Raw genomic sequence first — 25,235 nt, 5'->3', positions numbered from 1 at the left:
AATGACAGATCTTAGAGATTAAAAAATGAAATAAATAAAAAGGAGGACGAACTGGGATTGTTCCATTATTGAAGACACTCTTCTATTCCTGGAAGAGAACATAACCTGGAAAAAAGCACTCACAGAGAGACAGAGAGGGAGAGAGAGGGACAGACAGACAGACAGAGACAGACAGACACACACAAAGAGACAGCAAGACAGAGAGAGACCCCAATGTCAACATTACCACTTTATTTGTCAGGATACTTGCGTCATGTAAAATATTTCAATACAGTAAAAATGCATGTTCCATATGCCATCCTCTACACAATGTGTTGGTTTGTCATCTGGAAGATAAGGCTTTGCCCACAGCGATAAAAACGGCAGCTCTCTCTCAGCACAACAGAAACTACTTCGCCACTTTTTTTTTTGTGTGAAAACAAAACAGATTAAATTCTAAACTACTAAAATCTTTTTTTTTTTTATTCCTTTGTTGTTTTTGTTTGTTTTTTCTCAATAAAGCCCTCAACCAGAGCTGTGGGCGGGGCCCCACAAACTCCCAGAATGCTCCTGTCAGCAGCTCAATTCGGTCCCCAACGAAGATGCCCATGGAAGGGCGGACAGACACAAAGACAGAGAGACGGGAAGACACACAGACAGAGGGACAGAGACAGTCACATGGTAGCTTTAGTCTCATCAAAGCTTCAACAGGAAGAGGGGAATCCGGCTGGAAAGGGGTAGAGCATTGGTGGAGGGGTAAGGAGAGAAGGAAAGGAGGGTAAGGGAAGAGGGGAATCCGGCTGGAAAGGGGTAGAGCATTGGTGGAGGGGTAAGGAGAGAAGGAAAGGAGGGTAAGGGAAGAGGGGAGCCCCGGTTCCACCTTCTGTTTGTTGGTCTTGTGGCTGTAGTTCAGTTCCAGTTCTGAAGGTTAACTTTGTAATGGTCACAAACTTGCAGCAACGATAACTTGAACCACATGGGAAGGAACGAGGGAAACAACAAACTGACAGCATCTGTTCTTCCTTCTCCATCTTTCTCTTGGTTTAGTCTCCATGTGTTGGTCATGGTTGAATTGAAGTCATGTTCTGTCATGGCTGATGTTGTCGCGTTATGTCATGTTCTGTCATGGCTGATGTTGTTGCGTTATGTCATGTTCTGTCATGGCTGATGTTGTTGCGTTATGTCATGTTCTGTCATGGCTGATGTTGTCGCGTTATGTCATGTTCTGTCATGGCTGATGTTGTCACGTTATGTCATGTTCTGTCATGGCTGATGTTGTCACGTTATGTCATGTTCTGTCATGGCTGATGTTGCGTTATGTCATGTTCTGTCATGTTCTGTCATGGCTGATGTTGTTGCGTTATGTCATGTTCTGTCATGGCTGATGTTGTTGCGTTATGTCATGTTCTGTCATGGCTGATGTTGTTGCGTTATGTCATGTTCTGTCATGGCTGATGTTGTTGCGTTATGTCATGTTCTGTCATGGCTGATGTTGTTGCGTTATGTCATGTTCTGTCATGGCTGATGTTGTTGCGTTATGTCATGTTCTTTTAGAATGAGTATATTGTATTAACATACTGGGCTAATGGACTGCTGCAGTGAGGGTGGACCGGTGGGCTGTTGCCATAGACACACCCACTTCCCTTAGTACATTCTCCCTAGCGGGCATGGCGAGGGGTGGGTAGAGGTCAGGGGTCAGTAGCGGTGGGTCTGGTGTGAGTACTGCGGGGGCTGCTGGGAGGTAGAGGAGTATCCAATGCTGCTTTGGGGCAGTGATGTGCTTGGTCCGGGGTTCTGGTAGGCAGCATGTGGATTGGAGCGCTGACAGATAAATAAAGGTAATTTATCAGACTCTTAATTTCCAATTTAGGTTTTTACAATTTGGTGGGATAACCCAGAAATGAGCTAAATCATGCTGTGTATGGTATTGCGTGTGTGTACTATACCTGATAGTCTGAGGTCATGAGGCCACTTGAGGTAGTGACTGGCGGGATCACTCGCACCTTCTTTAGGGGCGGGCCCTGGGCATGGCTATTGTCAGGGTTACCAGTGTGCCCCGCCCCATTGGTGTGGTTGTTCCCCTGCTGCTGCTGGTTCTTCTGGAAAATGAAACACCCACCCAAGCATCCATCAACGGATAACCATACACTAACACACACTGGAAATACACTCAAATGTTTCGCTTAATAGACCCAATGCAGACATTTTTATATATTATATCATAATCAATTTTGTATCAATATCAAACCATTTCTGGGTAACAATTAAGTAACTAACTGTAATACATTTCCTAGATTTCCAAGTATTTTGCTAGGACTGTCTGGGAGTGGTCTGAGTGGCGAGGGGAAAACTGAAAAACAAGCGGTTATTGGCTGAGAGGTTTGGAACCCTCTGTTATTGGTCTATTAACCAATTTACCACAGTGACGTCACCATGGAAAGCTGAAACTAAATCCCATTACAAACCTGCTAATAACAAGTTTGTGTAGAAATGATACAAAACACAGGAGAGAAAAAAAATATATACTGGGCCTTTAAAAACTTTTAATCTACATTTGACTAAACACACACACACACACACACACACACACACACACACACACACACACACACACACACACACTAAACGTTTGGATAAACCTACTCATTCAAGGGTTTTTCTTTATTTTTATTTTTTCTACATTGTAGAATAATAGTGAAGACAAAACTACGAAATAACACATATGGAATCATGTATTAACCAAAAAAAGTGCTAAACAAATCAAAATATATTTCATATTTGAGATTCTTCAAAGTAGCCACCCTTTGCCTTAATGACAGCTTTGCACACTCTTGGCACTCTCAACCAGCTTCACCTGGAATGCTTTTCCAACAGTCTTGAAGGAGTTCCCACATATGCTGAGCACTTGTTGGCTGCTTTTCCTTCACTCTGCGGTCCAACTCATCCCAAACCATCTCAATTGGGTTGAGGTCGGGTGATTGTGGAGGCCAGGTCATTTGATGTAGCACTCCATCAGTCTCCTTCTTGGTCAAATAGCACTTACACAGCCTGGAGGTGTGTTTTGGGCCATTGTCCCGTTGAAAAACAAATGATAGTCCCACTAAGCCCAAAGCAGATAGGATGGCGTATCACTGCACAATGCTGTGGTAGCCATGCTGGTTAAGTGTGCCTCTAAATAAATCACTGACAGGGTCACCAGCAAAGCACCATCACACCTCCTCCTCCATGCTTCACAGTGGGGACCACACATGCAGAGATAATCCATTCACCTACTCTGCATCTCACAAAGACATGGTGGTTGAAACCAAAAATCTCAAATTTGGACTCATCAGACCAAAGGACAGATTTCCACCGGTCTAATGTCTATTGCTCGTGTTTCTTGGCCCAAGCAAGTCTTCTTATTGGTGTCCTTTAGTAGTGGCTTCTTTGCAGCAACTCGACCATGAAGGACTGATTCACGCAGTCTCCTCTGAACAGTTGATGTTGAGATGTGTCGGTTACTTGAACTCTGTGAATAATATATTTTGGCTTCACTTTATGAGGCTGGTACCTCTAATGAACTTATCCTCTGCAGTAGAGGTACCTCTGGGTCTTCCTTTCCTGTGGCGGTAGCTCAGGGGAGCCAGTTTCATCATAGCGCTTGATGGTTTTTGCTGCACTTGAAGAAACGTTCAAAGTTCTTGACATTTTCCAGATTGACTGACCTTCACAACACAACTGATTGGCTCAAACGCATTAAGGAAAGAAATTCCACAAATTCTCTTTTAACAAGGCACAGCTGTTAATTGAAAGGCATTCCAGGGGACTACCTCATGAAGCTGGTTGAGAGAATGCCAAGAGTGTGCAAAGCTGTCATCAAGGCAAAGGGTGGCTACTTCAAAGAATATAAAATATAATTTTTTTTGGATATTACATGATTGCATATGTATTATTTCATAGTTTTGATGTCTTCACTGTTATTCTACAATGTAGAAAATAGTCAAATAAATAATTAAATCCTGGAATGAGTAGGTGTGTCTAAACTTTTGACTGGTACTATATATATATATATATATGAGGCACTCACATTTCTGACTTTCTCTGCCTTGTCCTCTGGCTCCTCCTCTGTCAGGAACTCCCTCTTTGGGTAGGGGATCTGGCAGCCTGCAAACACACTGAGTGAGAAATACAAAGAGTTATCAATCACTTATCTTACAGGATATACCCCCACATAACCCCAGACATGTAGTAATAAATGTGCTACTCTGTTCTGCCACCTCTGGTCTCCTGGCATCCCACCCCTACCGGTGGTCATCTCCCGCTCAGCCCAGTAAAAGCTATTTTCTGTCCTGGCACCCCAATGGTGGAACCAAGCTTCCCCTTAACGTCATGGCAGCTGCCAATCTTCCAGAAATTGTTTGAAACCCTACTTCTTTCAAAGCAGTGGAGGCTCCTCAGAGGAGGACCATCCTCCTCAGTGAATTTCATAAAAATTTTAGTTATCCTTTTCAGATAAAACTATACTAAATATAATCACGTCACCAAATAACTGATTAAAACACACTATTTTGCAAAGAAGGTCTACAGTAGCCTCAACAGCACTCTGTAGGGTAGCACCATGGTGTAGCCGGAGGACAGCTAGCTTCCGTCCTCCTCTGGGTACATTGACCTCAATATAAAACCTAGGAGGATCATGGTTCTCACCCCCTTCCATAGACTTACACAGTAATTATGACAACTTCCGGAGGGCGTCCTACAGCCTATCAGAGCTCTTGCAGCATGAACTGACATGTTGTCCACCCAATCAAAGGATCAGAAAACAAATCTAGTACTGAAAGCATAAGCTACTGCTAGCTAGCACAGCAGTGGATAAAATGTGGTGAGTTATTGACTCGGAGAGAAAGACAATAGTTGAACAGTTTTGAACACAATTTCTTCCAAAATGAGACCTGAGACAGATTGAAAGTAAAAAGAAATGACACTTACTTTGCTAGCAAATGCAGCTAGCTAATTTAGCCTAATGAAGCAACCTGCTCCAACAGAGGGATGCTATGTTAGCTAGCTGGCTATGACTTTCCAACACAACACTGGAACTCCAAGTCAAGGTAAGCTTTTGGTATTACTACTGCGTGGCCCACCGGTGTAACTACATACTGACTATACACTAACACGTTAGTTCTGTTAGCTATGCTGACTAAGATGTTACTTTAGCTAATATGGTGACAACGATGTAGGCTGTTTGTAGAGGTTTGGCTTGGAAAGGTTTTTTCGCCGGGTCACATACAGCTGATTTGTTGTGCATTAAAGTTCACAAGCAAAGGGAAGGAATACAGCGTGAGAGTTTATGCATGATCAGGGGTGTATTCATTCCGCCAATTCTGTTGAAAAACATTTCTTAAACGGAAGCAACCGGATCAAAAACGGGGATAAACATACCTGTCCAATAGAAACTCTTGTTTTCAATGGACTAATGATTACACCCCATATCAGCTAGATGCAGGCATGAGTGTGCAAGGCGGTATTGAATGCCACTGTCTGTCACCTCAAATGTGTCTCTCGACCTGTTTACTCCGACATTGTAAACTTTAATTAATAGGCTAGGTTGTAGCAACCTCATGATGAGTACAGGGAAAATTGGAGTATCATGTAGTAGCCTAAACCTATCTCTGTTACATTGAACTGGGTGAATGGAATATGAATGACAGTCATCCAACATGCTGTAATAGAAATAAGGCCATGATCAGACCTGCCAACCCTGTCCAACTGTTTAGAGTACCAGATGGGCACGGCAAATTGGAGATTCATGTGCTTAGATAAACATTATGCATCACACCTGGTTCAGTTTAGACCTCTGAAAAGGTATTTAGAAAACATAAATAAAAGATTCATACTGATAAGTACAGAACATATAATATAAATATATGTTTTGTAGAATTAGCACTCTCAAACAGGGCCAATCACTAGGGCCAGCTCACAAGTATTGTTTTTTTAGACGCGGTTCCTAATCAAACATTAAAAGCAAAATCATTTTGAAAACATAAAAACAAATGATCACATCGACACAGACTGCAAACTGGCTACACAAAGCTCAAGTAGGCTACCGCAAAGGGAATCTGAAGGCTGTTCAGTAGGCTACCGCAAAGAGAATCTGAACGCTGTTCAGTAGACTACCGCAAAGAGAATCTGAACGCTGTTCAGTAGGCTACCGCAAAGAGAATCTGAACGCTGTTCAGTAGGCTAATGCAAAGGGAATCTGAACGCTGTTCAGTAGGCTACCGCAAAGAGAATCTGAACGCTGTTCAGTAGGCTACCGCAAAGGGAATCTGAAGGCTGTTCAGTAGGCTACCGCAAAGGGAATCTGAACGCTGTTCAGTAGGATAATGCAAAGGGAATCTGAAGGCTGTTCAGTAGGCTACCGCAAAGGGAATCTGAAGGCTGTTCAGTAGGCTACCGCAAAGAGAATCTGAACGCTGTTCAGTAGGCTACCGCAAAGGGAATCTGAAGGCTGTTCAGTAGGCTACCGCAAAGGGAATCTGAAGGCTGTTCAGTAGGATAATGCAAAGGGAATCTGAAGGCTGTTCAGTAGGCTACCGCAAAGGGAATCTGAAGGCTGTTCAGTAGGCTACCGCAAAGGGAATCTGAAGGCTGTTCAGTAGGATAATGCAAAGGGAATCTGAAGGCTGTTCAGTAGGCTACCGCAAAGGGAATCTGAAGGCTGTTCAGTAGGCTAACGCAAAGAGAATCTGAACGCTGTTCAGTAGGCTACCGCAAAGGGAATCTGAAGGCTGTTCAGTAGGCTACCGCAAAGGGAATCTGAAGGCTGTTCAGTAGGATAATGCAAAGGGAATCTGAAGGCTGTTCAGTAGGCTACCGCAAAGGGAATCTGAAGGCTGTTCAGTAGGCTACCGCAAAGAGAATCTGAAGGCTGTTCAGTAGGCTACCGCAAAGGGAATCTGAAGGCTGTTCAGTAGGCTACCGCAAAGGGAATCTGAACGCTGTTCAGTAGGATAATGCAAAGGGAATCTGAACGCTGTTCAGTAGGATAATGCAAAGGGAATCTGAAGGCTGTTCAGTAGGATAATGCAAAGGGAATCTGAACGCTGTTCAGTAGGATAATGCAAAGGGAATCTGAACGCTGTTCAGTAGGATAATGCAAAGGGAATCTGAACGCTGTTCAGTAGGATAATGCAAAGGGAATCTGAACGCTGTTCAGTAGGCTACCGCAAAGGGAATCTGAACGCTGTTCAGTAGGATAATGCAAAGGGAATCTGAAGGCTGTTCAGTAGGCTACCGCAAAGAGAATCTGAAGGCTGTTCAGTAGGCTACCGCAAAGGGAATCTGAACGCTGTTCAGTAGGATAATGCAAAGGGAATCTGAACGCTGTTCAGTAGGATAATGCAAAGGGAATCTGAACGCTGTTCAGTAGGCTACCGCAAAGAGAATCTGAAGGCTGTTCAGTAGGCTACCGCAAAGAGAATCTGAACGCTGTTCAGTAGGCTACCGCAAAGAGAATCTCAACGCTGTTCAGTAGGATAATGCAAAGAGAATCTCAACGCTGTTCAGTAGGCTACTGCAAAGAGAATCTGAAGGCTGTTCAGTAGGCTACCGCAAAGGGAATCTGAACGCTGTTCAGTAGGCTACCGCAAAGAGAATCTGAACGCTGTTCAGCAGGCTACCGCAAAGGGAATCTCAACGCTGTTCAGTAGGCTACCGCAAAGGGAATCTGAAGGCTGTTCAGTAGGCTACCGCAAAGAGAATCTAAACGCTGTTCAGTAGGATAATGCAAAGGGAATCTGAACGCTGTTCAGTAGGCTACCGCAAAGAGAATCTGAACGCTGTTCAGTAGGATAATGCAAAGGGAATCTGAACGCTGTTCAGTAGGATAATGCAAAGAGAATCTGAACGCTGTTCAGTAGGATAATGCAATGGGAATCTGAAGGCTGTTCAGTAGGCTACCGCAAAGGGAATCTGAACGCTGTTCAGTAGGCTACCGCAAAGAGAATCTCAACGCTGTTCAGTAGGATAATGCAAAGGGAATCTGAACGCTGTTCAGTAGGATAATGCAAAGGGAATCTGAAGGCTGTTCAGTAGGCTACTGCAAAGGGAATCTGAAGGCTGTTCAGTAGGATAATGCAAAGGGAATCTGAACGCTGTTCAGTAGGATAATGCAAAGGGAATCTGAACGCTGTTCAGTAGGATAATGCAAAGGGAATCTGAAGGCTGTTCAGTAGGCTACCGCAAAGGGAATCTGAAGGCTGTTCAGTAGGCTACCGCAAAGGGAATCTGAACGCTGTTCAGTAGGCTACCGCAAAGGGAATCTGAACGCTGTTCAGTAGGATAATGCAAAGGGAATCTGAACGCTGTTCAGTAGGATAATGCAAAGGGAATCTGAACGCTGTTCAGTAGGCTACCGCAAAGGGAATCTGAACGCTGTTCAGTAGGCTACCGCAAAGGGAATCTGAACGCTGTTCAGTAGGCTACCGCAAAGAGAATCTGAACGCTGTTCGCTAGAAGAGTCTGTTTCAGCCTATGTAAAGGTGTCTGTTGTATTTCTTTGCGCATGTATCATTTCAGATTTTCGAAATTGATCAAATCTAAAATGTAGTGCAAAGGCATTTTAGAAGTATTGCCTCTAAATCTAATACAGGACACTCATTCATTCTTCATCGCGCAGTCTTCTAAACTCAACTCCATTTAATTCCATGCTTTTTGTGACGTGGATCATAATTACTGTTAGTCTATCAGGTTGCGTTATCCTCGTAATGTTACGTGGAAAAAACAACTAATGGGACGCAGAATTAAATGTTTTTCACACTCGCACAAATGCGAACAGTTATTTTTCGTACTTGCATTTAGTTTCTTTCACTAGCAAATGCGAGTGAACTGCTGGCACATTAGAGCCCACTGAATGTCCATCTTATGTTCGCTAACGTTAGCTTGAACCAATGCCTTTACCTTTCCACAACACACAGAGTCCATGTGTTAACTTACAGCTGACAGTCCGCAAACTCAGCATCACAACAAACAGGAGGGACAGACACGAGGAAGCTACGTTGAATAATGATGTATTCATCTCCATGTCCGTTGACACAAACTCCGTTCATGTCTGTGTGTTGCAGCTCGAGAATCGGGTTGTTAGATTTACTCAGTGGATACTTTTTTTCTTCTTCAAGTATTAAAATAAAAATAAAATAACAGGTCTTTTTCCTTTCTGCGTACTTTTAACTCGGATCTCGTACCTGCGTACATGGACAGTCGCTCTGGATAAGTGTCAGCTAAATGACTAGAAATGTCAAATGTAATACGTGTTATGTGGTAATACATGTAGTAATACCTGTTATGTGGTAATACATGTAGTATTACGTGTATAAATACGTGTTATGTCGTAATACTTGTAGTAATAAGTGTTTTTTGTTGTTGTTATAAATGTGTTATGTAGTAATAAACAAGTTAGAGATGTTTTATTAGGGTCCTGACTCATTGATGTTTTATTAGGGTCCTGACTCACTCAGAGGTGGGCAGTGGTTCCTCCAGGAAGTAAGGGTCCTGACTCATTGATGTTTTATTAGGGTCCTGACTCATTGATGTTTTATTAGGGTCCTGACTCACTCAGAGGTGGGCAGTGGTTCCTCCAGGAAGTAAGGGTCCTGACTCATTGATGTTTTATTAGGGTCCTGACTCATTGATGTTTTATTAGGGTCCTGACTCACTCAGAGGTGGGCAGTGGTTCCTCCAGGAAGTAAGGGTCCTGACTCATTGATGTTTTATTAGGGTCCTGACTCATTGATGTTTTATTAGGGTCCTGACTCACTCTGAGGTGGGCAGTGGTTCCTCCAGGAAGTAAGGGTCCTGCATGGCCTGCTCAGACGTGATCCTGCGGATCGGGTCCATGGTCAGCAGCTTCTGGAGCTAAACACAACGTTAGACACATCACGAGTAAAACACAGTGATTCCTTTTCATTTTTTTAAATTTTTTTAACTGAAAATACTTTTGTGTCAGCCTGAACAATGCTACAGTATGTAACAACAATCTCCAGGCAAAAACGAACTTTAACTCACCAAGTGGAATGCTTTGCTGTCTGGTTTCACTTTGTGTTTCTCCATGTATTTTATTAGGCTGCAGTTTGTATACCTGTAAAAAAAAAAGTGTTATTTCAGTTTGTACACCCGTGATAAAAGGTGTTATTTCAGTTTGTACACCTGTGATAAAAGGTGTTATTTCAGTTTGTACACCTGTGATAAAAGGTGTTATTTCAGTTTGTACACCCGTGATACAAGGTGTTATTTCAGTTTGTACACCCGTGATAAAAGGTGTTATTTCAGTTTGTACACCTGTGATAAAAGGTGTCATTTCAGTTTGTACACCTGTGATAAAAGGTGTGATTTCAGTTTGTACACCCGTGATACAAGGTGTTATTTCAGTTTGTACACCCGTGATACAAGGTGTTATTTCAGTTTGTACACCCGTGATACAAGGTGTTATTTCAGTTTGTACACCCGTGATAAAAGGTGTTATTTCAGTTTGTACACCTGTGATAAAAGGTGTCATTTCAGTTTGTACACCTGTGATAAAAGGTGTGATTTCAGTTTGTACACCCGTGATACAAGGTGTTATTTCAGTTTGTACACCCGTGATACAAGGTGTTATTTCAGTTTGTACACCTGTGATACAAGAACAGGTTATATCAGTGGATGAGTAGAAGACATATCCAATCTTAAAATCCTAAAATTGATCTTGTCCTGAGCTGGCAGGAAGCATGCAGGCAGTCAGACACACATGTAGAGATAAAGGTACTCACGTGTTCCTTCTGAAGTCCTTCATCAGAGTGGAGTGCTCGGGCATCTTCTTGATGTCTTCCCAGTCCTTCTCTGAGGATTACATCATCAGACGATGTCAGTGAGTGTTTGTACAGAACCCACATATTGCTTTGGATTCATACAAGCCGGACAGAATAGAACTGTGCCTAGTTAGGGTTTAATTGCACTCGTCATTCAGTATTCTCTTAATATCACCGTTATCCAGGCAGGTTTTGGATTACACATGGGCTCTCCAAGGTTTGACCAAGGTAAAAAATGTCACACATACAAGCGCCCATTTCAATGCACATAGCCGTGTCCTGATGAGTTATGGGAGTATCCAGCCCTCGTGGGGTAACCCCCCCCCCCCCCCCCCCCCCCCCCAAAATCCAGGCCTCGTGGGGGAACCCCCCCCTCACTGTACCCAGCCCTCGTGGGGTAACCCCCCCCCATATCCAGCCCTCGTGGGGGAAACTCACCCCCATATCCAGCCCTCGTGGGGGAAACTCACCCCCATATCCAGCCCTTGTGGGGGAACCCCCCCCCCCCCCCTATATCTAGTCCTTGTGGGGGAACCCCCCCTATATCTAGTCCGCGAAGGGGAAACTCCCCCCACTATATCAAGCCCCCATGGGGTAACCCCCCCACCACTATATCTAGTCCTTGTGGGGGAACCCCCCCCCCCCCCTATATCTAGTCCGCGAAGGGGAAACTCCCCCCACTATATCAAGCCCTCGTGGGGTAACCCCCCCCCCACCACTATATCCAGCCCTCTCGTGGGGGAACCCCCCCTCTATATCCAGCCCTCGTGGGGGAACCCCCCCTCTATATCCAGCCCTCGTGGGGGAACCCCCTCTATATCCAGCCCTCGTGGGGGAACCCCCCCTCTATATCCAGCCCTCGTGGGGGAACTCCCTCTATATCCAGCCCTCGTGGGGAACCCCATCTATATCCAGCCCTCGTGGGGGAACCTCCTCTATATCCAGCCCTCGTGGGGAACCCCATCTATATCCAGCCCTCGTGGGGAACCCCCTCTATATCCAGCCCTCGTGGGGAACCCCATCTATATCCAGCCCTCATGGGGAACCTCCTCTATATCCAGCCCTCGTGGGGGAACCCCCTCTATTTCCATCCCTCGTGGGGGAACCCCCTCTATATCCAGCCCTCGTGGGGAACCCCATCTATATCCAGCCCTCGTGGAGAACCTCATCTATATCCAGCCCTCGTGGGGAACCTCCTCTATATCCAGCCCTCGTGGGGGAACCCCCTCTATATCCAGCCCTCGTGGGGTAACCCCCCCCCCCATATCCAGCCCTCGTGGGGAACCTCCTCTATATCCAGCCCTCGTGGGGGAAACTCACCCCCATATCCAGCCCTTGTGGGGGAACCCCCCCCCCCCTATATCTAGTCCTTGTGGGGGAACCCCCCCTATATCTAGTCCGCGAAGGGGAAACTCCCCCCACTATATCAAGCCCCCATGGGGTAACCCCCCCACCACTATATCTAGTCCTTGTGGGGGAACCCCCCCCCCCTATATCTAGTCCGCGAAGGGGAAACTCCCCCCACTATATCAAGCCCTCGTGGGGTAACCCCCCCCCCACCACTATATCCAGCCCTCTCGTGGGGGAACCCCCCCTCTATATCCAGCCCTCGTGGGGAACCCCATCTATATCCAGCCCTCGTGGGGAACCCCCTCTATATCCAGCCCTCGTGGGGAACCCCATCTATATCCAGCCCTCGTGGGGAACCTCCTCTATATCCAGCCCTCGTGGGGGAACCCCCTCTATTTCCATCCCTCGTGGGGGAACCCCCTCTATATCCAGCCCTCGTGGGGAACCCCATCTATATCCAGCCCTCGTGGAGAACCTCATCTATATCCAGCCCTCGTGGGGAACCTCCTCTATATCCAGCCCTCGTGGGGGAACCCCCTCTATATCCAGCCCTCGTGGGGTAACCCCCCCCCCCATATCCAGCCCCCGTGGGGAACCTCCTCTATATCCAGCCCTCGTGGGGGAAACTCACCCCCATATCCAGCCCTTGTGGGGGAACCCCCCCCCCCCTATATCTAGTCCTTGTGGGGGAACCCCCCCTATATCTAGTCCGCGAAGGGGAAACTCCCCCCACTATATCAAGCCCCCATGGGGTAACCCCCCCACCACTATATCTAGTCCTTGTGGGGGAACCCCCCCCTATATCTAGTCCGCGAAGGGGAAACTCCCCCCACTATATCAAGCCCTCGTGGGGTAACCCCCCCCCACCACTATATCCAGCCCTCTCGTGGGGGAACCCCCCCTCTATATCCAGCCCTCGTGGGGGAACCCCCCCTCTATATCCAGCCCTCGTGGGGGAACCCCCTCTATATCCAGCCCTCGTGGGGGAACCCCCCCTCTATATCCAGCCCTCGTGGGGGAACCCCCTCTATATCCAGCCCTCGTGGGGAACCCCATCTATATCCAGCCCTCGTGGGGAACCTCCTCTATATCCAGCCCTCGTGGGGGAACCCCCTCTATTTCCATCCCTCGTGGGGGAACCCCCTCTATATCCAGCCCTCGTGGGGAACCCCATCTATATCCAGCCCTCGTGGGGAACCTCATCTATATCCAGCCCTCGTGGGGAACCTCCTCTATATCTAGCCCTCGTGGGGGAACCCCCTCTATTTCCAGCCCTAGTGGGGGAACCCCCTCTATTTCCATCCCTAGTGGGGGAACCCCCTCTATTTCCATCCCTCGTGGGGGAACCCCCTCTATTTCCATCCCTCGTGGGGGAACCCTCTATATCTAGCCCTCGTGGGGGAACCCCCTATATCTAGCCCTCGTGGGGGAACCCCCTCTATATCCAGCCCTCATGGGGAACCCTCTATATCTAGGATTTGATACCAGCATCCTCCTGGTTGCCAGCTTACTTCCCAACATATTTTTGTCAGACTCTGGATTCGAACTGGCAACCCTCCAACCGCTAGGCTACCTGCCGCCAGGCCCAGCCCAGCTCTCTCACCAGCGGGGAAGCCCATGACGTTGAAGATGCGGTCCAGCTGGTCATGGTGGTAGGGGTTACTGGTCTTGATGTCCTCTTGGCGACAGTGGAAGATGGGCTCAGATGTCAACAGCTCGGCAAAGATGCAGCCAATAGCCCAGATGTCTGACAGATGCACATGCAAGATTAGAGATGTCACACTGGGATTGGAGCACACGCCCAGTCAGAGACACCCTCTTGAACATGCTTACGCACACACACACACACACACACACACACACACGCTTACACACACACACACACACACGCTTACACACACACACACACACACACACACAGCAGAATATGTCCTAGGATGGTGGAAGGATAGCTCAAAACTTCCTCTCTTGGTGCACAGGGCAAAAAAAAAAACACCACACCCACCCTTCCCCGTGGCTGTTCTCACAGATGGCTTGGTGTAGTGCCTGGCACCTAGCAGTAGCTCTGGTGCCCTGTACCAGAAGGTGACCACCACACCCACCCACCCACCCACCCCGTGGCCGTTCTCACCGATGGCTTTGGTGTAGTGCCTGGCACCTAGCAGTAGCTCTGGTGCCCTGTACCAGAAGGTGACCACCACAGGGTCCAGATCTGCTAACGGCTTCAGTGGTGAGTTAAAGAGGCGGGCAAAGCCCATGTCCGCTGTAGGGAAACACAAATCAATAAATAATAATGAAGTATAATGTTCAAATAATGTGTAATGAGAAGTGAATTAACTGTATCCATTATATGTAGTGACATAAAGCCTTATAACCTATATGTAGTGACATAAAGCCTTATAGCCTATATGTAGTGACATAAAGCCTTATAACCTATATGTAGTGACATAAAGCCTTATAACCTATATGTAGTGACATAAAGCCTTATAACCTATATGTAGTGACATAAAGCCTTATAACCTATATGTAGTGACATAAAGCCTTATAGCCTATATGTAGTGACATAAAGCCTTATAACCTATATGTAGTGACATAAAGCCTTATAGCCTATATGTAGTGACATAAAGCCTTATAACCTATATGTAGTGACATAAAGCCTCATAACCTATATGTAGTGACATAAAGCCTTATAACCTATATGTAGTGACATAAAGCCTCATAACCTATATGTACTGACATAAAGCCTCATAACCTATATGTAGTGACATAAAGCCTCATAACCTATATGTAGTGACATAAAGCCTTATAACCTATATGTAGTGACATAAAGCCTTATAACCTATATGTAGTGACATAAAGCCTTATAACCTATATGTAGTGACATAAAGCCTTATAACCTATATGTAGTGACAAAACCTTATGAAAAGGGTCCTGAAAACACGCCATGAGATCTCGTCGTACCGATCTTTACTCGACCCCTCTCTGGCCCCTCCCCCATTACTAGGATGTTGGCAGGTTTCTGAGGAAAAACAGATGACAGTTAAAGCAGTAATCAGCAGTTGAAAGAATAACAGTGTTTTTGCCCGCCACTGTTTCACATGGGGCCGGAGAAATGTAACAACTCAAGTTAATAGACAGCGCTATGGATGCAAGGAACGACCATCCATGAAATCAACATGTTTATTTAACCATGTTTTGCAGCTATACAGTGTTTGCGTACGTTTACTTTGTTTACAAACATTGGAGTAAAACATGCTTATATTTTGGGTTCTGATGGGGTACGACACTTGAACTAAGCTCATGAGGCATTTATTAGTTAAATTATTCAAGAATAAATGGATACATATTTAATTTATAAAGTCCAAAATTGATGTAGCTACTGCAGATTGCCCCTTCAATGTAATCCAAATTTTTACTTCCATTATCCTAATACCCACAGTGATAACACATTAACTGAAAGGAATTAAAGATGAATTTGGCACCATAAGGCTGAGTCACATGTGAATGGTTCAGGAAGTGTCAATGCTGCCCTCTGGTGGAAAAACAGTGAACATAACATCCAAGAGAGCAGCAGAACAAGACTCTCTTCTGATCTCTCCTCTCCTCGACCCCTTCCTCCCTCCCTCCCTCGATCTCTGTGTAGGACCCAGTTGGTGTGCAGGAAATGGATGGTCTTTCTACTTCGGTCTCTCACCAGGTCTCTGTGTAGGACCCAGTTGGCGTGAAGGTAATGGATGCCATCCAGGATCTGGTAAAGCAGGGACTTGACCATCCCCCTGGGCAGCTGCAGGGGCTTCTTATTGGCCTTGGACGCTCTGTGGAACTTTATGATGTGCTGTGGATAAAGGGGGCATTGTTAGCGTGTTTGCGTTTGTGTGTGTGTATATTACTTTCGTTGTGGGAATCGTAAATCCCCACAAGTAAAACAAGAAATTCTCCCTCGTGGAGACATTTTCCAGGTCCCCACAAGGACAAAGACTATTTTAGGCTTAGGGGTGAGGTTTAGGTTTTACAATAGAATTAGGGTTAAAGTTAGGGAAAATAGGATAGTGAAACGTGTATTACCCAGAGGTCATGCTCGGCATAGTCGAAGAGCAACCAGACTTTACGGTCTGCGTGTGACAGGAACACCTTCTGCAGTGAGATCACATTAGGATGCTTCAGCTCCCGCAGTAGCTAGAAAAATAAACATTCATTCACACAAACATTATGAGATGTCTCACAGACCCAGGTTAAACCTGCTCGAGCTAAACACCACACTTACTGCAATCTCTCTGCAGGCAGACATGGAGATGCCAGTGCCTTCAATCTGCTTGAGGGCGTAGTCCTTATCATCCTTCCTGCAGACAGAGAAGATACAGCATCATCCCCAGTTCACCACAGTTCCCATGTGACCTTGCTACACAGAGATAATGGAGGCTGGCAGCTGGTGGAACAGGAGTGGGAAAGGGGAATACCTAGTCAGTTGTACAACTGAATGCATTCAATGTGTCTTACTCATTTAACCCAACCCCTCAGGGGCTGCCATAATCGACATCCACGTCGTCGTCAGCACCCGGGGAACAGTGGGTTAACGGTCTTGCTCAGGGGCAGAATGACAGATTTTTACATTGTAAGCTCAGGGATTCGATCCAGCAACCTTTTGGTTACTGACCTAGCTCTCTAACCACGAGGCTACCTGCCTGGCCGTGAGAAGAGGGAAAGATGCTTCAATTACCTCCCGATTTAAGTAAAATAGTTATTGGTCGTGTACATATATTTTACAGATGTTATCAGGTTTCTAGCTCCAACACTGCAGTCATACAAATCAATACACACAAATCCACCAAATTAAATGAAAGGAATTAAGAAATATCAGAACAAACAATGTCAGAATCCGTATATGATGTACAGTACATTCAGAAAGTATTCAGGCCCCTTGACCTTTTCCACATTTTGTTACGTTACAGTCTTATTCTAACATTGATTAAATTGTCCCCCCCCTCATCAATCTACACACAGTACCCTTCAATAACAAAACAGGTTTTTAGACATTTTTTCAAATATATTAAAAATAAAAAAAACTGAAAAATCACATTTACATAAGTATTCAGACTATTTACTCAGTACATTGTTGAAGCACCTTTGGCAGTGATTACTGCCTCGAGTCTTCTTGGGTATGACGCTATAAGCTTTCTCTGCAGATCCTCTCAAGCTCTGTCAGGCTGAATGGGGAGTGTCACTGCACAGATATTTTCAGGTCTCTCCAGAGATGTTCGACCGGGATCTGGCTGGACCACTCAAGGACATTCAGAAACTTGTCCTGAAGCCACTCCTGTGCGCTTAGGGCTGTTGTCCCGTTGGAAGGTGAACCTTTGCCCTAGTCTGAGGTCCTTAGCGCTCTTCAGCAGGTTTTCATCAAGGATCTCTCTGTACTTTGCTCCGTTCATCTTTCCCTCGATCCTGACTAGTCTCCCAGTCCCTTCCGCTGAAAAACATCCCCACAGCATGATGCTGCCACCACCATTTTTTAAATATATTTTTTTATTTGACCTTTATTTAACCAGGTAGTCCAGTTGAGAACCAGCTCTCTGCGACCTGGCCATGATAAAGCAAAGCAGTGCAACAAAAAAATAACACAGAGTTACACATGGGATAAACAAAAGTACAGTCAATAACACAATAGAATATCTATATACAGTGTGTGCAAATGGCGTAAGGAGGTAAGGCAATAAATAGGCCATTGTAGCAAAGTAATTACAATTTAACAAATTAACACTGGAGTGATAGATGTGCAGATGATGATGATGTGCAAGTAGAAATAATGGTGTGCAAAATATCAAAAAATTAAATAAAAACAATATGGGGATGAGGTAGGTAGTTGGATGGGCTATTTGCAGATGGGCTATGTACAGCTGCAGCGATCAGTAAGCTGTTCAGATGCTTAAAGTTAGTGAGGGAGATATAAGTCTCCAACTTCCGCGATTTTTGCAATTCGTTCCAGTCATTGGCAGCAGAGAACTAGAAGGAAAGGCGGCCAAAAGAGGTAATGGCCTTGGGAATGACCTGCTGGAGCGCGTGCTATGGGTGAGTGTTGTTATGGTGACCAGTGAGCTGAGATAAGGCGGAGCTTTACCTAGCATAGACTTATATATGACCTGGAGCCAGTGGGTCTGGCAACGAATATGTAGTGAGGGCCAGCCGACGAGAGCATACAGGTCGCAGTGGTGGGTGGTATATGAGGCTTTGGTGACAAAACGGATGGCACTGTGATAGACTACATCCAGTTTGCTGAGTAGAGTGTCATTTACAAAATAGCCTCCAACGTCGCCGAAGTCAAGGATCGGTAGGATAGTCAGTTTTACGAGGGTATGTTTGGCAGCGTGAGTGAAGGAGGCTTTGTTGCAAAATAGGAAGCCAATTCTAGATTTAATTTTGGATTGGAGATGCTTAATATGAGTCTGGAAGGAGAGTTTACAGTCTAGCCAGACACCTAGGTATTTGTAGTTGTCCACATTTTCTAAGTCAGAACCGTCCAGAGTAGTGATGCTAGTCATGCGGGCGGGTGCAGGCAGCAATTGGTTGAAGTGCATGCATTTAGTTTTACTAGCGTTTAAGAGCAGTTGGAGGCCATGGAAGGAGTGTTGTACGGCATTGAAGCTTGTTTGGAGGTTTGTTAACACAGTGTCCAAAGGGCCAGATGTATACAGAATGGTGCTGTCGGCGTAGAGGTGGATCAAGGAATCACCCTCAGCAAGAGCCACATCATTGATATATACAGAGAAAAGAGTCGGCCCGAGGATTGAACCCTGTGGTACCCCCATAGAGACTCCCAGAGGTCCGGACAACAGGCCCTCCAATTTGACACACTAAACTCTGAGAAGTAGTTGTTGAACCAGGCTGTTGAGTCTGCCGATAAGAATACAGTGATTGATAGAGTCGAAAGCCTTGGCCAGGTCGATGAAGATGGCTGCACAGTACTGTCTTTTATTGATGGCGGTTATGATATCGTTTAGGACCTTGGCATGGCTGAGGTGCACCCGTGACCAGCTCAGAAACCGGATTGCACAGTAGAGAAGGTACGGTGGGATTCGAAATGGTCAGTGATTTGTTTGTTATTTTAGAAAGGCAGGGCAGGAAGGATATAGGTCTTTAACAGTTTGGGTCTAGAGTGTCACCCCCTTTGAAGAGGGGGATGACCGCGGCAGCTTTTCAATCTTTAGGAATCTCGGACAATACGAAAGAGAGGTTGAACAGACTGGTAATAGGGGTTGCAACAATGGCGGCGGATAATTTTAGAAAGAGAGGGTCCAGATTGTCTAACCCAGCTGATTTGTACGGGTCCAGGTTTTGCAGCTCTTTCAGAACATCTGCTATCTGGATTTGGGTGAAGGAGAAGCTGGGGAGGCTTGGGCAAGTAGCTGCGGGGGGTGTGGAGCTGTTGGCCGGGGTTGGGGTAACCAGGAGGAAAGCATGGCCAGTCGTAGAGAAATGCTTATTGAAAAACTCGATTATCGTGGATTTATCGGTGGTGACAGTGTTTCCTAGACTCAGTGCAGTGGACAGCTGGGAGGAAGTGCTCTTCTTCTCCATGGACTTTACAGTGTCCCAGAACATTTTGGAGTTAGGGCTACAGGATGCAAATTTCTGTTTGAAAAAGCTAGCCTTTGCTTTCCTAACTGACTGTGTGTATTGGTTCCTGACTTCCCTGAAAAGTTGCATATCGTGGGGACTATTCGATGCTAGTGCAGTACGCCACAGGATGTTTTTGTGCTGGTCGAGGGCAGTCAGGTCTGGAGTGAACCAAGGGCTATATATGTTCTTAGTTCTACATTTTTTGAAAGGGGCGTGCTTATTTAAGATGGTGAGGAAATTACTTTTAAAGAACAACCATGCTTCACCGCAAGGATGGTGCCAGGTTCCTCCAGATGTGACACTTGCATTCAAGCCGAAGAGTTCAATCTTGGTTTCATCAGACCAGTGTATCTTGTTTCTCGTGGTCTGAGAGTCCTTTAGGTGCCTTTTGGCAAACTCCAAAACGGGCTGCCATGTGCCTTTTACTGAGGAATGGCTTCCGTCTGGTCACTACCATCAAGGCCTGATTGGTGGAGTGCTGCAGAGATGGTTGTCCTTCTGGAAGGTTCTCCCATCTCCACAGAGGGACTCTAGAGCTCTGTCAGAGTGACCATCGGGTTTCTTGGTCACTTCCCTGACCAAGACCATTCTCCCCGATTGCACAGTTTGGCCAGGCGGACAATTGTAGTTAGAGTCTTGATGATTACAAACTTCCTCCATTTAAAAATGATGGAGCTACTGTGTTCTTGGGGACCTTCAATGTTACAGACATGTTTAGGCACCCTTCCCCAGATCTGCGCCTCGACACAATCCTGTCTCGGAGCTCTACGGACAATTCCTTGGGTTGGTTTTTGCTCTGAAATGCAAGGCCAACTGTGGGACCTTGTATAGGCAGATGTGTGGCTTTCAAAATCATGTTCAATCAATTGAATTTACAACAAGTCGGAAGTTTAAACTCAGTTTTCATAATTCCTGATGTTTAATCCTAGTAAAAATTCTCTGTCAAATGTTTCAGGTAGCCTTCCACAAGCTTCCCACATTAAGTTGGGGGTATTTTGGCCCATACCTCCTGACAGAGCTGGTGGATCTGAGTCAGGTTTGTAGGCCTCCTTGTCATACACGCTTTGCATGGGGTCATTGTCCATTTGGAAGACCCATTTGCGACCAAGCTTTAACTTCCTGACTGATGTCTTGAGATGTTGCTTCAAAATATCCTCATCATTTTCCTTTCCCATGATGTCAAGAAAAGAGGCACTGAGTTTGAAGGTAGGCCTTGAAATACATCCACAGGTACACCTCCAATTGACTCAAATGATGTCAATTAGCCTATCAGAAGCTTCTAAAGCCATGACATAATTTTCTGGAATTTCCCAAGCTGTTTAAAGGCACAGTCAACTTAGTGCATGTAAACTTCTGACCCACTGGAATTGTGATACAGTGAAATAAACTGACTGTAAACAATTGTTGGAAAAATGACTTGTGCCATGCACAAAGTAGATGTCCTTACCGACTTGCCAAAACTATAGTTTGTTAACAAGACATTTGTGGAGTGGTTGAAAATGTAGTGTATGTAAACTTCTGACTTCAACTGTTTTTTTTTGTAATAAAATGGCAAACATTTCTAAAAACCTGCTTTTGCTTTGTCATTATGGGGCATTGGGTGTCGATTGATGAGGAAAATGTTTAATTTAAGGCTGTAACGTAGCAACATTTGGAAAAAGGGAAGGGTTCTGAATACTTTCCAAATGCACTGTATTTGATGGTGTGTAGACAGTATGGACAGTATATTAAAAGAAAAGGTGTGTGCAGCAGTAGTTATATAGGATGAGCCTTGACTCTAATACAGTATATACACATATGAAGTGGGTAAAACAGTATGTAAATATTGACCAGTGTTCAAAGACTATGTACATAGGGCAGCAGTCTCTAAGGTGCAGGGTAGAGTACTGGGTGGTAGCCGGCTAGTGGTGACCATTTAACAGTCTGATGGCCCGGAGAAAGATGTTTTTCAGTCTCTCGTTTTCAGCTTTGATGCACCTGTACTGTCTATGTTTTCTAGGTGGTAGCAGAGTGAACAGAGTGGTTCGGGTGGCTAAGGTCCTTGATGATCTTGTTGGCCATCCTTTGACACCGGGTGCTGTAGATGTCCTGGAGGGCAGGCAGGGTGCCCCCGGTTATGAATTGGGCTGACCGCACCACCCTCTGGAGAGCCCTGTGGTTACAGACGTTGCAATTGCTGTACCAGGCGGTGATACAGCCTGACAGGATCCTCTCAATGGTGCATCTGTGGAAGTTTGTGAGGGTTTTAGGGGCCAAGCCAAAGCCAATTTTGGCGCTGTTGCCACCATTTCAGGTTGTCAGTGATGTGCACACTGAGGAACTTGAAGCGTTTCACACTTTCCACTATGATCTTGTGGATGTGAACGTCCTGTATCTGCTGTCTCTAGAAGTCCCCAATCCGCTCCTTCGTTTTGTTGACGTTGAGGGAGAGGTTATTTTCCTGGCACCACTCCGCCAGGGCCCTCGGGGCTCTTGTCGTTGGTAATCAAGCCTACCACTGTTGTGTCATCTGCAAACTTGATGATTGAGTTGGAGACATGCATAGCCACACAGTCATTGGTGAACAGGGAGTACAGGAGAAGGCTTAGCACGCACCCTTTTGAGGATCAGCGTAGTGGAGGTGTTGTTGCCTACCTTCACCACCTGGAGGTGGACCATCAGGAAGTCCAGGACCCAGTTGCACAGGGTGGGGTGCAGCCCCAGGGCCCTGAGATTAGTGATGAGCTTGGAGGGCACTATATTGTTGAAGGCTGAGCTATAGTTGATTAACAGCAGTCTTACATAGGTATTCCACTTGTCCATATGGGATAGGGCAGTGTGCAGTGCGATGAGTCATCCGTGGACCTGATGGGGCGGTATACAAATTGTACTGGGTCTAGGGTTTTGGCTAAAAGGTGATATGATCCTTAACTAGCCTCTCAAATCACTTCATGATGACAGAGGTGAGTGCTACGGGGCGGCGATAGTCATTTAGTTCAGTTACCTTCGCTTTCTTTGGCACAGGAACAATGGTGGACATCTTGAAGCAAGTGGGAACAACAGACTGGGATAGGGAGCGATTGAAAATGTCCGTAAACACTCCAGTCTGCACATGCTCTGAGGACACGGCTTAGGATATTGCATGGGCCGGCAGCCTTGCGAGGGTTAACACGCTTAAATATCTTACTCGCTTTGGCCACGGAGAACGAGAGGTAACGCAATAGCTCTTTTTCCAATGGTCAAATTAACTCACAGATTGGTCTTGGGTACTGTATAAAAACCTACAACTACTACCAGGGTGAGCCTTCTCATATGTATGCTTTCCCTTTTCAGAATTACAAGTGTGTGGCCACAGGATGAATATTGTAAATAAATATCTGCCATGTGGGATTACAACTCAACAAGCTGTCATAGTAGACAGTGCCACCAATCGATCACCAATATAAAAGCATAATTATCATTGCCTACATGTTTTTTTTCGCTCTGAATAAAACAGTAGGTAAAAACGTTGTATTTGGTCATATGTGGAAATGTGCCTTACCGTCTTTTGAATTTTGTGTAACTTCTAGTCAAGGAAGCATAATGCTAAATATATTGGCACACTCCACCTACCAAGACCATTGCCAAATATGGCCGCTGACACCTCCTTTTATAGGAAGCCTTGAGGTGGTACAACCCAGCACATCGAGAAGGGCGTGGATTTCATAACTAACCCCTCCCTTGAGATGATGTAAAACCATATGATTTTTTCCTTAGTTATAGTGAAAAATGTAGATATAGTCATCATTTTGAGTCGATTTCAATGGTAGTTTAACTGCTAAGGGCCAAAAGATTTAGATTAGATTTACAACTGAAACAACACTTTTGCATCAAACTGTCAAAATGAAGACCATATCGACGTGTTTCACTATAACTAAGCAAAAAACATCTGGTTTTCCATTAAACATTATTTTTTCCCATAACATATTTGACTCTTTAACGCTCCATATTAACTCTTCCTCCACGTGTACTGGATTGGTTAAACAGTGCAGAAGAGAACCACCCCTGACAGATGTTTTTCTTGTCAAATCCAGTATTTTGGGGATCTCGTTTCAGGCGTTTCTTTTACGCCTGCTACGTAGGATAGCCCCTGGCTTGTTTGGCTGCGTCAGTGATAGGCTGGCCTACTTCACTCAGTTGTTGATATTGCTGCGAAAAATGTAAAAATCTGATCATGTAAAAATGACAGCATAATCTGATACCGAAATACATCCTCAGAATTTCTGTCTGCAAAACCCCGACGTGAGTTGTTACAACACCCCCGGTTATGTTATGTTTAATCTGTGAGCGAAGGCGCCCTTATAAAAACTGCTTGATTGAACTGCATTCAACGATGTCAAATTAAGCTGATGGATTTTGCATACACACTGCACCGTTAGCACGGGGATAGGCCACTGATGACAGTGGTCAAATCGAGACAGTAAATTGTGTCATGGAGCTCGAGCCCCCATTCTCCAGATGATATGACGTCTCTGGAGTGTATTCAGTGGGTTCTTCAATCTACTAGTGATTTTCATCACACTACGAGTTACAAATAGGTTTATTGCTGCAAATAGCAATCGGAGATTGGGCCTTGAAAACAGGAGCAATTAACGAAGACACCGGAGTTATTTTATTTGGAGACTGGCGGACCTGAAGGCCTTCTTACTGGCTATATCAATATAAACTTACCCATCTTTTCTCTTTGCTTTATATACATGGCCGTAGGTGCCTCTCCCCACTTTGCATCCCTCATATTCAAACAGGTCCTCTACACGTTCTCTCTCCCCGGTCAGCATCACTTTGAAATCATAGTCCATCTTCTCTGTTGTTTTGGTCAATTATCTTTTGCTTCCTTTTAAAGCGCCGCTTAGGAGGCAACTTACTTCACAACCCGGGTTAGAATTTTTAGTTGCCTTCCCTCGCGTCGCTCTCTCCTCAGCCCTGTTTCCACATCTAACCGCTCGGTTTATGTGTACCAGAGAAGATGCCGGATTCTTATCCGGGACGAGGGGACAGGTATGGGAACGATTACTAACCCTTCTATGTATTCTCTTGCTACTGCGTTTCTCCAACCGGTATCTCACTGGGGAGAACAGAAATTCCATGCACGGCTTTGTCGTAAAATGTCGTTATGTAGACTGTACAGAAAGAGACGGGAGAAAAGTGTTTAGAGCACCACGTGGACTTTAACTCTTTGTAACGTGAAGGGGCTAAAATGCACACAAACAAATATATAGTATTCTGTTCAAAACTTTGGTACCTCTGCAGCAAGTTTAAAATGTTCCCCCTTCACATTTTATGGCAATTACTCCTCTCCTTAATAATACATTGATGTGGATGTCCACAATTAGACAATTCTGGCGTCTAATAAAGGCAGAAAGACTAGTCAATATACGCGCACAGACATTGACAAACGAAAACATGTAATTATGTCATTTTCCAATTGCATTCAGACTGCGGGGAGAAAAATGATCA

At 45.4% G+C, this 25,235-nt stretch overlaps 1 protein-coding gene across 2 annotated transcripts; it reads right to left on the bottom strand.

The window, feature by feature from the left end:
* Positions 1-214: 214 nt before the first annotated feature.
* LOC110489671 (cyclin-dependent kinase 8) lies at positions 215-24,940 on the bottom strand. Of its 2 annotated transcripts, XM_036943843.1 has the most exons (13): positions 24,450-24,929; positions 16,411-16,486; positions 16,212-16,322; positions 15,841-15,981; positions 15,108-15,165; positions 14,278-14,409; positions 13,750-13,893; positions 10,758-10,827; positions 10,018-10,090; positions 9,770-9,867; positions 4,046-4,133; positions 1,926-2,078; positions 215-1,800 (listed from the first exon to the last, which is right to left on the bottom strand). In XM_036943843.1, the coding sequence occupies exons 1-13, from the start codon at positions 24,575-24,577 to the stop codon at positions 1,675-1,677; spliced, it is 1,398 nt and encodes a 465-aa protein (XP_036799738.1). In that variant the 5' UTR covers positions 24,578-24,929; the 3' UTR covers positions 215-1,674. The 2 variants fall into 2 exon arrangements, with proteins under 2 accessions (XP_036799738.1, XP_036799739.1); XM_036943844.1 differs by lacking the exon at positions 13,750-13,893 and having other exon boundaries at positions 24,450-24,940.
* Positions 24,941-25,235: the final 295 nt, after the last annotated feature.

This window comes from Oncorhynchus mykiss, chromosome 15 (assembly GCF_013265735.2).
Source record: "Oncorhynchus mykiss isolate Arlee chromosome 15, USDA_OmykA_1.1, whole genome shotgun sequence".
NCBI lineage: Eukaryota > Metazoa > Chordata > Actinopteri > Salmoniformes > Salmonidae > Oncorhynchus > Oncorhynchus mykiss.
Note: the sequence above shows the minus strand (reverse complement) of the source record. Positions and strands in the feature narration are given on the sequence as shown.